The 13105-nt window shown below is 64.1% G+C and overlaps 2 protein-coding genes across 3 annotated transcripts; one reads left to right on the plus strand and one right to left on the minus strand.

Annotated features, from left to right (window-relative positions):
• Positions 1–586: 586 nt before the first annotated feature.
• On the minus strand, positions 587–3895 carry LOC122706783. 2 transcript variants are annotated; one of them, XM_043922259.1, is made up of 3 exons: positions 3766–3895; positions 2402–3588; positions 587–1154 (listed from the first exon to the last, which is right to left on the minus strand). In XM_043922259.1, exons 2-3 carry the CDS (start codon positions 3060–3062, stop codon positions 703–705), a joined length of 1113 nt encoding a protein of 370 aa, XP_043778194.1. In that variant the 5' UTR covers positions 3063–3588; positions 3766–3895; the 3' UTR covers positions 587–702. The 2 variants fall into 2 exon arrangements, with proteins under 2 accessions (XP_043778194.1, XP_043778188.1); XM_043922253.1 differs by lacking the exon at positions 3766–3895 and having other exon boundaries at positions 2402–3607.
• Positions 3896–4000: 105 nt separating this feature from the next.
• Positions 4001–12616, plus strand: PKP3 (plakophilin 3). The gene is made up of 14 exons (XM_043922241.1): positions 4001–4133; positions 5631–5826; positions 7750–7826; positions 7960–8585; positions 8670–8793; positions 9296–9500; positions 9858–10032; positions 10502–10619; positions 10692–10859; positions 10939–11124; positions 11348–11501; positions 11723–11915; positions 11999–12086; positions 12259–12616. The coding sequence occupies exons 1-14, from the start codon at positions 4053–4055 to the stop codon at positions 12292–12294; spliced, it is 2427 nt and encodes an 808-aa protein (XP_043778176.1). The 5' UTR covers positions 4001–4052; the 3' UTR covers positions 12295–12616.
• Positions 12617–13105: the final 489 nt, after the last annotated feature.

The raw sequence follows: 13105 nt of genomic DNA on the forward strand, positions 1-13105 counted from the left end.
TCAATTGACACACAGAACTTCATTAGAATGAAAAACTTCCATTCTGCAAAAGACGTCAAAAGAATGAGAAGATAAATCACAGACTAGGAAAAAGATATTTGAAAAAATGTATCTGACAAAGGATTGTTATTCAAAAATATAGAAAGAACTCTTAAAACCCAACAAGAAAATGAGAGACCCAACTGAAACATGAGCAGACAACCTTAACAGACCCCTCAGCAGAGAAGATCTACAAATGGCATCTGAGCACAGGAAAAGAAACTCCACATCCTATGTCATTAGAGAAATGCACATTATAAAACAATGAGATATCACTATGCACCTATCGGAATGGCCAAAATCCAGACCCAAGTGCAGCAAGGACGCCAAGTGCGGCAGGAGCTCATGTCCAGCACGGGTGGGGTGCAAACAGTGCAGCCGCTGGGGAGACAGCTGGGCGGCTTCTTACAAAACTGCACACTCTCACCATGCGATCAGCCATCACGCCCCTTGGTATTTACCCAAAGGAGCTGAAAACATGTCCACACAAAAGCCTGCAAATGATGTTTACAGCAGCTTTATTCATAATTGCCCAAACCTGGAAACAACCAAGATGTCCTTTAATAGGTGAATAGATGAAGAAACTGTGGTACATTGGACAATGGAATATTAGTCATCTAAAAAGAAATGAGCTGTCAGGCCACAATGAGACACGAAGGAAACTTAAACGCGTATAACTGAGAGAAGCAAATGAGAAAAGGCCACATACTGTGACCTTCCAACCTGTGACATTCTGGAAAAGGTAAAATTACAAAGAAAATATAAAGATCGGTGGTTGCCAGAGGCTGGGGGAGGGGCAGGGAGAGATGAACAGGCGGTACAGAGGATGCTCAGGGTGGCCATACTCTGCATGGGACTGGAATGACGGGCGCACGGCACCATGAACTTGTCCAAACGCCTAGTGTGTAAAACATCGAGATGAACCCTGATGTAAGCTAGGGGCTCCAGGTGATGATGACTTCTCAGTGCAGGTTCATCTATTGCAACAAGTGTGCCAGCTGATGCAATAACTGGGGGGAGCTGTGCCTGGCGGGGGCACGGGTATGTGGGAATTCTCTGTGCCTTCCTGTCAGTCTTGCTGTGAACATAAAACTTGCTCCAAAAAAGAAAGTCTCCTTTAAAAAAATGAATGACAAAAACAAAGAAAATTAAAACTATCTGACAACACATGGGGAAAAAAATAAATGAGAAAAATAAAATCGTTACAGTGACAAAAGCCACTTTAGGAGTTTCAAAGAATAGGAACAGCTACTGTTAAAACCCAGTCAGGAACAGAAGACACTTTGAGGGATGCACAGAAAAGGAAACGGGAAAGGACAGCTGGAAGAGACCAGGAGGAGACAATGGAAATGAAAGAGAAAAGACACCCCAGTGACACAGCGGAAGAAAACATTCCTGAAGGAAAGAAACACAGCCCACTGTCAAAAGTTTAAAACAAAATATTGGCCACACGTGTGCACAGGAAGTCATAGGCCTTGGAGGTGCAGACCCCTGTGGGCAGCAGGCAGGAGCGCAGCCTCCTCCCCTGGGCTGGACCAGCTCTGACTGACCCCCAGCGTGCAGGTCCTGCAGGAGAGGGAGTTGGAGGCTGACAGGTAACCCAGCCCTGATGTTCAAGCAGAAAGGCAACAGCAGGCCTGGGCGCCCCGGCTCCCATCCAGAAGGCGAGAGCGAAGAGCTGCCAGGGTGGCCCAGGGGGCAGGAACCCCTTTCAGGACAAGGCTGAAGCTGAACACCAAGAGAAGGCAAACAAACCCTGGCTCAATCCCCATGGAGAAGGTGGCCCAGCCCTAGCGAGGGGACTATGGGGGTTCTACTGAGACCCCACCCGCTGGCCAGCCCAGCCTGCTGTTGCTCAGCGACCTTTCCACACACCCTGACTAGCTCTGTAACTCTTGGAAACCTATTTAGCCTGTGGAGCCTGTTTCCCGGGCCGTAAAATGGAGTGGTCACAGCTCGGCCTGCTGGGGCTCCTGTGAGGACAAAGGGCAGACTGTGAGCAAAGCGCCGACCACTCTCGGGAAACTGGCACCTGTGGGCGGTGCCCGGCGTCTCCGTGGGACCCGGCGCGGGCCTTCTGCCAGAAGAAGCACCGGAGTTGACAGACTTCCCTCCACCCTCCCTGCCACCGGGGGCCTCCTCCGGGTCCAGGCCACCGGGCACCAGCTACCGCCTCCCGTCCTCCCCCGCTAGAGCACCCAAAGGATGCCCCGCACTCGTCCCCCACCCATGAGCTCCGGCCCCCGGTTCCCTTCTGGGTCTTCTATGGGGCCCTGCAAGGCTCCCCTCTCTGGCCCAGAGGAGCTCGGCCGCCCCGCCGTCCAGACCAGCGTCACTGCGTGTGGCCCGCTCTGTCACACACCTGGGAAGGGCTCAGAACCAGCCGGCAGACCGGAGGCTGAGAAGAGGCGGTGGGGTGGGGGTGGGTCCCGCAGCCCTCGACGACCTTCCCGCCAGGGGGCGCGGAGCGTGCCCGCCCCAGAGGGACAAGCGCTGCGCCGGGTATGAGTCCAGGTAGGCGTCGTGGAGGAGGCGGGCCCGAAGCTGGACTTGGCGGGAACCCAGCCGTCAGACGCTGGAAGGTTCTCGAGCCTGGGCGCTAGATCCCCGACAGGAAGCGCCAGGACGCGCTGGCCGGAGCGCGAGCAGCAAGACGGGCGTTTCCCCGCGCCCGCCCACCGCCCTCGCCTTGCGCTGCGCCCGCGCCGGTGAGCGCCTCGCCAGGTCCCATCCCCGCGCCGGCAGGCTGTACCGCCCGCGCGATCTAAACTTCGCGCTCCAGCGCGCTCCTGAGTCTTGTTAATATGATTTTGCTGCCTGCGTCGGCACCATTTCTCCCCATTTCCGCCCTCCTCCAGGCTCTCGACCGAGTGGGGTGCCGGGCCCTCTGTACCTACTCCAGCTCTGCCTGCCCACACCCGGCAGCCCCTTACCCCTTCGCAGTGAGCATAGCTCAGGTCACCAAAGCCAGCAAAGGGTCCTCCTTCCACCCCGCCCCTACTCTGGCCCCGCCCCCTGCTCATCCCCAACCCCTCCCCCAGAGACTTTCGTAACAACTGCCTGAGGTCCCCTCCACCAGTAGATGCCCCAACCCGACCTCTCAGCCCAGGCAGTCCTTACCTGTAAATGCTTGCCTGCCCCTTGGGCCCTCACAGCCCTTCCTTCACACCCCCCAGGGCAGAGTCCAGGCTCCCCCACCACCCACCTCCCGAGTAAGAGCACCCCTCACCCTTCCAGGCCTTCAGGTCCTGGGATCTCAGACTTGATAGAGCACCAACACATTATTTCCAGGTTTTCTAATCTTCCCCCGCCATCCTGCCCTCTAGGGATGCCCTCCTCCAGGAAGCCCCCCATGAAGTCGGCACCGATGTCCTTATGCTGTCTCCCCCATGCACTCACGCCAGGGAGAGGGGGACTCTCAGGAGCAGAAGGCTGGTTCCAGGGGTGGGACTGGGCTCTGAGCTTGAGGTGGGGACAGGTTCAAGGCACAGCCGGCCCCTCAGGCCCTGCAGCGGTTAGAGGACGCTCCCTTGGGTCCCCAGGCTTCCCCTGGACAGGGAGTCACAAAGGGCAGAGATCCAAGGTGGGTGGTGGGAGGGCGCTCAGCACAGCCTGGGGCCACCTGCAGCCCTCCCTGCGAAGAGGAGGGGCGAGTCTACAGAACTGGCCCTGGGGACCCTGCAGGCTTAGAAGACTGGGCCCTGGGGGTGTCTGCCTGACCCCCACCTGCAATCTGCCCCAGAGGCCGGCTTCCCCAGGCGTGCGGCCAGGTGGGCTGGGCCGCAGGTGGACGAGTGCAGGGCGGGCCCCAGGCCCGTGCCAGGCGACTTCCTCCAGGCACACTCAGCACCGCACGAACTTGTCTCCCGGGATTTTTCCACACAAAACGCGACTCCCAGGGAAGCAACCGGTCTGATGAGCTGGCTGGGCGTGCAGACGTTCCCACCCCGCCCTCCTGGTGCCCCCGCAGTCCTGGCCCACAGCGAGGCCCCAGCAGCAGTGCTGGGCCCGGGATGCAGCCCAGGACTCCTCAGCCCGAAGCAGCCGTCTCTGGGGTGAGCCCCGGGGCCAGCAGTCTCCGGACCGCCGGCAGGGTAGGTCGCCCACCCTGTGCATCCCCCTTGCCCAGCGGCTCCACCCCAGGCATCACCTGGACCTTTCCAGGGACCCTCCTTGACCCCTCTCACCCCCCACACTGACCTCTGACTCCCTCCCCAGTCTCCTCCCCAGCACTGACCTCACCCCTAGGGCTGCCTTCTGACCCGACCCTACCTCACCCCCAGGACACTGCCCCCAGCCACCATTCCCACCTGGGACCATGTCCCCTTCCTGCAGGGATCCAGGGCCCAGGGTATGGGTCTCTCACGGGAAGGAAGGCCGGTGAGGGTGGGCCCATGGTGACTCTGCGAGGGGAGCCCAGGAAGAACATGAGGCCGCTGGGCCCCCGCTCCCCAGCCCTCCTGGGCTCGGCCCTCGCCCCACTCAGCCCACCAGGGGCCTGTCCCGGATCCCAGCCAAGCCTCCCCAGGAGGCCATGGAGCAGGCGAGTCTGGCTGGTGGGGGTGCTCCAGGGAGACTTTGGGGCAAGCCCCAGTCTGCTGGGATCTCGCTCCTGCTCTGACTCCTGGGCCGCCCCTGTCCCCGCAGCTCCAACCCTCCCGGGCCCTGCTGGCCTGAACTGCCGGTTCCTCCCTGCATCCCCAGCCGGGGCAGGAGGGCCCCTCTGAGTCGACCCCCCAGGGCAGCCCCACCTGCCCCCACTGAGCTGAGCCCTGACTCACGTGTTAGGAACGGCCTCCCACCCCCACAGCCTGGGGGGCAGGAGCCTGGGAGGGGACCAGAGAGGGCCCAGCCAGCCCTTGGGAGGCCTCTGCAGAGGACGGGGCCGGGGGTGATTTCCGGGGTCTACGGGATGGATGTCTGGAGAGTCATGAGCCTGGGGTGGGCCCATCTAGCCTCCTGCTTCTGGGGTCTCTTGGGCACCAAGCATCCGGATCCAGACCCCACAGAGCCCTCTTCACCCTGAAGCTCCACCCCATGCCTGCAATCCTCAACTCAGTCCCTTGGCACCCGACCCCTGCTAGGCCTCACACCAGCCTCAGGTTGGCCGCCTGGTGCTCGGAGTTTCCCAGAGCATCCCGTTCCCAGGGCAGGGAGGGCCCTGGCCCTGACTCCCCAAGGTGGCCGCCCTGGGCCCTTTCCCAGTGCTCGGGACAGTAGGCCCCAAGGACCAGCTGTGGCCTTTACAGGCGGAGAACAAAGGCCCAGACCCCTTCTGCCCCATCCCGGGATGGGCGGAAGGAAGGGGAATGCGCAGGGCCTGTTCTTCCGCCCAAATTCCACCTTGAGCGGCCCCGCCCTCCCACCTGGCCCAGGTGTCCCCGCCCCTCGCTGAGCTCAGGGCTGGGCGGTGTCGGTCTCTGAGCCAGCCCTGGGCGAGGCCAGCGGGGAGGGGACTTCAGGGACAGGGCCGCGCGGGAAGAGACGCCGGAGACAGCTCGGGCTTGAGGTGGCGACGGGGCCCAGGCCAGGCCGACCGCCCCGTGCCCGCCGCCATGCAGGACGGTAACTTCCTGCTCTCCGCCCTGCAGCCCGAGGCGGGCGTGTGCTCCCTGGCGCTGCCCTCGGATCTGCAGCTGGACCGCCGGGGCACCGAGGGGCCGGAGGCGGAGCGACTGAGGGCGGCCCGCGTCCAGGAGCAGGTCCGCGCGCGCCTGCTGCAGCTGGGCCAGCAGCCACGGCACAATGGGCTGGCTGAGCCCGATGGGGCAGCCGAGGCAGCCAGAGGTAGGTGGACACCGGCTGGGTGGGCACCGGAGGGCGGCAGGTGGGGGTGGCCCCAAGGGCGTGGTGGTGCCAGGGCCGGAGGCCGCAGTGGGGCGACTCTGGGTTCAGCTCCCTGACTCACCTGGGCCGCCTTGAGTCACCGCCCTGCCCCGCCCCGCCAGGCGTGGGAGACGCCATGGGTGGGGCCTCTACCTCCCAGCAGGGACCCCAGGGTCCTCACCGTGAGCCAGGGTGGGCCCCACCTGCCCCCTGTGCCCTGAGCCCCCTGCCCCAGCCAGACATGGGAGAAGCCATGGGCACATGGCTGTCCGGCCGGCCGGGCCCATCTTGGTTGGCAAAGCCAGGACACGCACACGTCCCACATCCCACGGGCTCACATGCAGTCTCAGAGACACGCGGACATACACGTCAGTCCCCCAGAGACACAGACGCCCAGACTCTGGCGTCCACCCCTCGGCCCGCTGGGAACGAGCAGACAGGATGGTGAGGGGCGAGGTCCGGGGCTCCTGGAGGAAAGCCCGCTTGTCAGGGCCAGGGTCTTCCTGTGGGATTGCGCGGCAGGGGGCGGGCCTGCCAGAGTGACCTAGATACTCCTGCTGAGAACAGCCCGCAGGGAACGCCCTTGGGGCCAGGCAGCCCCCTGCGTGCAGAGACCTGGCTCCACCAGGCATGCATGTGCATGAGTGTTGCAGCGAGCTCAGGGCACTTCTGGAAATGTCATCCCCTCCTTGCCAGGCCGCAGCAGCAGGCACCAAAGTCAGGTGGGAAGAAGAGCCTGTGGGATGTCAGGGTCAAGCCCCGGTCACAGATGCTCAGAGGGCCCTTCCCGGTACTGGCCGCCAGTGCTGGTCGGGAGAATCGGGTCAACCAGCGTTGGGGCCGCTGGGTTCCTCCCCACCCTGGGCCTGTCAGCCTTGCTGGTGGCCCAGCTGGATGCTCAAGGGTCATGGGGTAGAGGAGGGAGCAGGAAGGGGTTAATTACCACCCCAGCTACCCTGGCAATTAGGGGGAAGAGAATTATAATTTTGGGGTGGGGGTAAGGTCCCCAGGCTGGGGGTGTGTCCCCCCAGGCTGAGCCTCCCTGGCATCAAAGGGTTAATAGCCCCTGCCCAGAAGCCTCATTAACCAGGGCGGGTCTGCCAGTTCGGGGAGTCCCCCCAGACCTAGCTGAGGCAGAGGCTGAGAGGGGGCCCCCTCCTCTTCACCCCTGCCCTGAGTCCCTTCTGCCCAGTCTCTCTACCCTGGCCTTGGGCAGGTGGGACTCAGGAATCCCCTCCCCATCCAAAGACCCTGCCCGGCAAGTGAAGCCACCCCAGCCAGGCCCCCACGGGGCTGCCTGGTGTGACCTTTGCCCTGCTCCTCTCAGGGTGTTCTTAGCTCTTGCTGCATGCCTGTTCATCCGCATGTCCGTTTAGTTGTCCCTTCAGCATCCCTCCATTCTCCTGGCCTAGATACCTGCTCACGCGCCAGTCTGTTCACCCACCCACCGTGTTCCGCCCACCCGCCCTGTCCACTCACCATGCAGTCTGGCTGGCGCCTGTGTGCCTGGGGGTGGGGATGGCCCTGCCTGGTGGGTGAGGGGACCGGCCCCGGGACACAGCGTGTCCCCAAGCGTTGTAGCATCACCGTCGTGCAGCCAACAGCGCAGGCCAGGCCCACAGGGGTCAGTGAGGCTACCTGGGCGTGGGGCCGGGCACCGTGCCCTGACAGGTACCAGGGAGCTGACGAGGGGGCCGCCCCAGGCCCCAGGCCTCCAGGAGGTCAGCAGGGTGAGCGCGTCTGTCCCCCCTGGCGGGGGGCGGGGGGCTGTTGGAGGGGTGACGAGGCACCCGGCTGCCCCGCCAGCCTCAGGGCGGAGGGGAAGCAGGAGGCCAGCGCCTGCCGTCGGCCCAGCGGGCTGTGCTGCCCCTGCCCCATCTGCAGGTGCATCCCGGGCTCAGTGCCACACCTTGCAGGCCGGCTTCAGCTCTCGCTCCCAGGGCCTGAGCGGGGAAACCTCGGTGAGTGACGCCCTTCTAGCCCGGAGCCCTGAGAGGGAGGTTCCGAGGGGGGCTGGGCTCCGCAGTCCGGAAGAGGGGCCCACTGAGCCCCCGCACCCCCTCACTGCCCTCCCCTCCCCTCCCCGCCCCACAGACCTTCCGGCCCATCGCCAAGCCCACCTACAGCCCTGCCTCCTGGTCTTCCCGCTCAGCCATGGACCTGAGCTCCAGTCGGAGGCTGAGCTCTGTCCACAACGGGGGTGGTGCCTTTGGGGCTGCAGGGTACCGGGGTGCCCTGCCTGCCGCACCGGTGCCCGCCCGGCCTGTGTCCTTCCACGAGCGTAGGGGGGCGGGCAGCCGGGCAGATTACGACACCTTGTCCCTGCGCTCGCTGAGACTGGGGGCCGGGGGCCCAGATGACAGATACAGCGTGGTGTCCGAGCAGCTGGAGCCGGCGGCCACGTCCTCCTACAGGGCCTTTGCCTACGAGCGCCGGGCCAGCTCTAGCTCTAGCCGGGCTGGGGGCCTGGACTGGCCGGAGGCTACCGAGGGACCACCCAGCCGGACCATCCGTGCCCCCGCCATGCGGACCCTGCAGCGGTTCCAGAGCAGCCACCGCAGCCGTGGCGTGGCTGGGGGCGGGCCCGGGGGCGTCCTGGAGCCCGTGGCCCGGGCTCCCTCTGTGCGCAGCCTCAGCCTTGGTGACTCGGGCCACCTGCCAGACATGCGCGGGCTGGACAGCTACGGCGGCCACCGCACTCTGCAGAGGCTCAGCAGCGGGTGAGCTTGGACAGGTTGCAGGGAGCTTCTGCCACCACCCCAGGCCATCCTTGGGTCAGCCTAACCCGTCTCTTGTCTCTGCAGATTTGATGACATCGACCTGCCCTCAGCAGTCAAGTACCTCATGGCCTCAGATCCCAACCTGCAGGTGCTGGGAGCCGCCTACATTCAGCACAAGTGCTACAGCGACGCAGCTGCCAAGAAGCAGGTGACTGTCCCTGCCGACCACACCCATGGACCCCCTTCAGTCACTGTCCTCTGGTCCCTGACCACCCTCGCTGACCCCCAAACTGACTGGGCAGACCTGGGCCTACCCAGAGCATCTCCAGCAGAGGAAGGGTGGGAGCGATGGACTTACACATGTCCGAATACATGTGCTCACACCCATACACCTCTGTGCACACCTGAATACGTATACACAAATTTATCAGTGTTCACACCTGCCTACACCTGCACACCTCTGTGCACACCTGCATATGTATGCACAAATCTATCAGTATATACACCTACCTATACCTGCCACCTCTGCACACACCTGCACACCTTTGAGCACACCTGCACACCTCTGTGCACATTTGCATAGGTACATACACATCTATTAATATATACACCTGCCTACATCTGGACACTTTTGCGCACATCTGCATACATTTGCACACACCCATCCATCGTGTGCACGCTTGGTAACACCCGCATGCCTGTGCCCACAGGCCCGCAGCCTGCAGGCTGTGCCCAGGCTGGTGAAGCTCTTCAACCACGCCAACCAGGAAGTGCAGCGCCACGCCACAGGCGCCATGCGCAACCTCGTCTACGACAACGCGGACAACAAGCTGGCCCTGGTGGAGGAGAACGGCATCTTCGAGCTGCTGCGGGCGCTGCGGGAGCAGGACGACGAGCTCCGCAAGAACGTCACAGGTGGACCAGGCCACTACCACACCTGCTACCCCGCCCGCTACCCCGCCCCTCTCCCACCCGACTCCCGCACCTCCCGCCCCTCTTCCCTCGGCCCCCACCTGGGCATGTCTCTTTGGAGCCAGCCTCCGCCCCAGGGCCCACATCCCCAAGGGTCGTCCTCTCTGCCCTGCTGCAGCCCTGTGACCCTCTGGGTCACACCCAGGCTGTCCCCACGAGGGCTGGTGGGTGAGGCTGGCAGTGCGCTGCAGGGAGAGCTCAGGAGCCTCCTCCCTACCACCTGAGAAAGACAGAGGGGCCGGAGGCCTCTGAGGTCCCCAGAGGTGGTCCCTGACCACAACCGCAGCCTATCCGCCACAGGGATCCTGTGGAACCTGTCCTCCAGTGACCACCTGAAGGACCGCCTGGCCCGGGACACGCTGGAGCAGCTCACAGATCTGGTGCTGAGCCCCCTGTCGGGGGCGGGCGGGCCGCCCCTCATCCAGCAGAACGCCTCTGAAGCCGAGATATTCTACAACGCCACCGGCTTCCTCAGGTGCACTGGGTGGCCGTGGGGACCTGAGGTCCCAGGGTCAAGGTGGAGCCTCTGGGCTGGGGGGGCGGGGGCACCGGGGGAAGCGGACAGACCCAGCAAGGCAGAGGTGCTGACCCACAGCAGAGTGGCCACCAGGTGTTCCCCCCCAGCCAGATGTCAACAGACTCGGGGCTGCAGGCTCAGATTTCTTTAAATCAGGGACTTGATCTGACATTTCTCACCCGCCCCCACCCCGGACAACTTGAGGAGTGGATGAGGGTAGGCGTGCAAAAGCGTGGGAGCTACTGTCCCACAGAGACCAGGAGCAGGAGGTGCTGGGGGTGGGCCCAGGGAGGGTCGGGCAGGGAACCGGTGCCCAGGGCTCAGCCTTGGTTTCAGCTTGCTGTGGGACGGGCTCTGTTGGGGGATTCCCGTGGGGTGGCTCTGCCTGGGGTCCCTGTGCGGGCCTCTCATCTGCCTCCATCCGCAGGAACCTCAGCTCTGCCTCCCAGGCCACTCGCCAGAAGATGCGTGAGTGCCACGGGCTGGTGGACGCCCTGGTCACCTATATCAACCACGCCCTGGACGTGGGCAAGTGTGAGGACAAGGTGAGGGTCGGCCTGGGCCCCAGGGCCCCAGGGGCACCAGCCTGCCCTGACCGCGGTCCCCTCTGTCCGCAGAGCGTGGAGAACGCTGTGTGCGTTCTGAGGAACCTGTCCTACCGCCTGTACGACGAGATGCCACCCTCGGCCCTCCAGCGGCTGGAGGGCCGGGGCCGCCAGGACACGGGGGTACCCCCGGGCGAGGCGGTGGGCTGCTTCACGCCACAGAGCCGGCGGCTCCGAGAGGTGGGACCAGACTGGGGTGGGTGGGCAGAAGCAGGGGTCCTGGACGACCTCAGCTGACCCTCCGTGCCCTCCTGCCCAGCTGCCGCTCACGGCCGACGCGCTCACCTTTGCTGAGGTGTCTAAGGACCCCAAGGGCCTGGAGTGGTTGTGGAGCCCCCAGATCGTGGGGCTCTACAACCGGCTGCTGCAGCGCTGCGAGCTCAACCGGCACACGACCGAGGCGGCGGCCGGGGCGCTGCAGAACATCACCGCGGGGGACCGCAGGGTGAGGCGGCAGGCCGGTCCGGGCAGGACGGGAAGGCGGGGGCCGCTGAGCGGCAGCAGGAGCGTGAGGTCAGCGCCCCAGATGGCTCAGGCCTCGGCTCCTGAGGACCTGGGTTCTGCGCCAGACTTGAGGGAGGCGCCGGGAGGTCTGGACTGGCAGGGCCTGACCTGCAGGCGGCACAGGGCACCAAGCACCTCGCTCACCGCCCCCCTTCTGCTGGCAGTGGGCGGGGGTGCTGAGCCGGCTGGCTCTGGAGCAGGAGCGCATACTGAACCCGCTGCTGGATCGAGTTCGGACTGCTGACCACCACCAGCTGCGCTCACTGACGGGCCTCATCCGAAACCTGTCCCGCAACGCCAGGAACAAGGATGAGATGTGTGAGTCCGGCCGTCCTGCAGCCTGGGTTCCGCCTCCGCTGCGGACTGGGCACACGCCTGGACTCTGCCTTTACTGCCGCCCTGGGGCCAGCTTCTGGGAGGCTGGGGTCAGTGGACAGGCAGGCACGCCAGCTCCCTGGGGGCAGCAGGGGATGGCAGGTGCCAAGGTGGTGGCAGGGGAGGGGGGCGGTGGAGAACCCACCTCCCTGACCTCCTGGCAGCCACCAAGCTGGTGAGTCACCTGATCGAGAAGCTGCCCGGCAGCGTGGGTGAGAAGTCTCCTCCAGCCGACGTGCTGATAAACATCATAGCTGTCCTCAACAACCTGGTGGTGGCCAGTCCTGTGGCTGCCCGGGACCTGCTCTACTTCGACGGACTCCGCAAGCTAGTCTTCATCAAGAAAAAGCGGGACAGGTCAGGGCCCAAACCCCGCACCCACCCTGCCCCCCGGCTGGCCCTGCCTGTCACCCTGCTGACCCCTGTCCCCCACCCCCCAGCCCTGACAGTGAGAAGTCCTCCCGGGCGGCCTCCAGCCTCTTGGCCAACCTGTGGCAGTACAACAAGCTCCACCGAGACTTCCGAGCGGTATGTTCCTGTGGCCCAGGGCAGGCAGGGCTGCAAGTGTGGGGCGTGGAGGCGGGACGGCAGGGACAGGGAAGCCATGTGGCACAGGAGGCCTGGATGACCGGGGGCCTGCTGCCAGCACACTGGACGCGGGGCAGCACAGCCCTGACTCTGGGTCCCCTCTCCACTGCAGAAGGGCTACCGGAAGGAGGACTTCCTGGGGCCATAGGCGAAGCCTTCCTGGAGAAGGAGAATGCGATGTGACCCAGCCTCCTAGGGAAGGGCTCAGCTCAGGGCTGCTCACCAGCCGGCCTGGAGGAGAAGGTTGAGGATGGCCCAGGGGCCTCTCGCTGGAGCCCTGTCCACATGCAACGTGAAGGCCTGGGCCACGGGGGAGGGGACGAGGGTTTGCAGCTGGGGAATTGGCTTCTGCGGGGCATGGGGGGGCAGGGCTTGAGGCTGCTCTGACGCGTGGGGTGGTGGCCAGGTCACACTGGCAGAAGTAGTGCTGACTGTGGCCAGCAGTGGGAATAAAGGTGGCCGTGAACACAGCCTTTCGTGCTTCCTTGGCTGGTCAGGTCTGGGGTCAGGTCCAAGGACGCAACAGTGTCCCCAAGCATGGCTGTGCTTGCCCCTGAGGACACTTCCCCCAGGGCCCATGCACAGACCTCTCTGGTCAGGGGACACAGGATGGGGGGAGGGAGCGTCCCAACAGCAGGAGAGCTGGCGGAGGGCGGAGGCGCTGAGGTGGACGGCAGAGGTGGCCCCGAGCTGAATGAGACACATGTGCAGAGGAATGACCTCTTTGGGGGCAGTGTGCCCGCTGCTGACTTTAGTGCCACCCTGCTAGGTTGTGCTCAGGTGGCATCTGCACCGCAACATCTCTCTACCCTGCCCCGCCCTGGGGGTGCCCTGACAGCTTTACTCATACTGTCTGAGGCTTGGGGTCCAGGAGCTCTGGGACTCCTCCCCATCCCACCAAGTCAGGCCATTTGGTCGTGATGCTCCCACGGATATTTTACAACAGACTTTTCCGCAAA

The sequence above is a fragment of the Cervus elaphus genome, chromosome 2 (genome assembly GCF_910594005.1).
Source record: "Cervus elaphus chromosome 2, mCerEla1.1, whole genome shotgun sequence".
In the NCBI taxonomy this organism is placed as follows: domain Eukaryota; kingdom Metazoa; phylum Chordata; class Mammalia; order Artiodactyla; family Cervidae; genus Cervus; species Cervus elaphus.

What these genes read in the sequence shown, in the direction of transcription:
- LOC122706783 (XM_043922259.1), bottom strand. Translation starts at nt 3,062, where the DNA reads ATGAGCAGGGGGCGGGGCCAGAGTAGGGGCGGGGTGGAAGGAGGACCC. An exon ending in TGGTTCTGAGCCCTTCCCAG is followed by an intron (nt 1,155 to 2,401) that starts GTGTGTGACAGA and finishes ATTTTTTTAAAG; the next exon opens with GAGACTTTCTTTTTTGGAGC.
- PKP3 (XM_043922241.1), top strand. Translation starts at nt 4,053, where the DNA reads ATGCAGCCCAGGACTCCTCAGCCCGAAGCAGCCGTCTCTGGGGTGAGC. An exon ending in GTCTCCGGACCGCCGGCAGG is followed by an intron (nt 4,134 to 5,630) that starts GTAGGTCGCCCA and finishes TCCGCCCTGCAG; the next exon opens with CCCGAGGCGGGCGTGTGCTC. An exon ending in ACGCAGCTGCCAAGAAGCAG is followed by an intron (nt 8,794 to 9,295) that starts GTGACTGTCCCT and finishes CTGTGCCCACAG; the next exon opens with GCCCGCAGCCTGCAGGCTGT.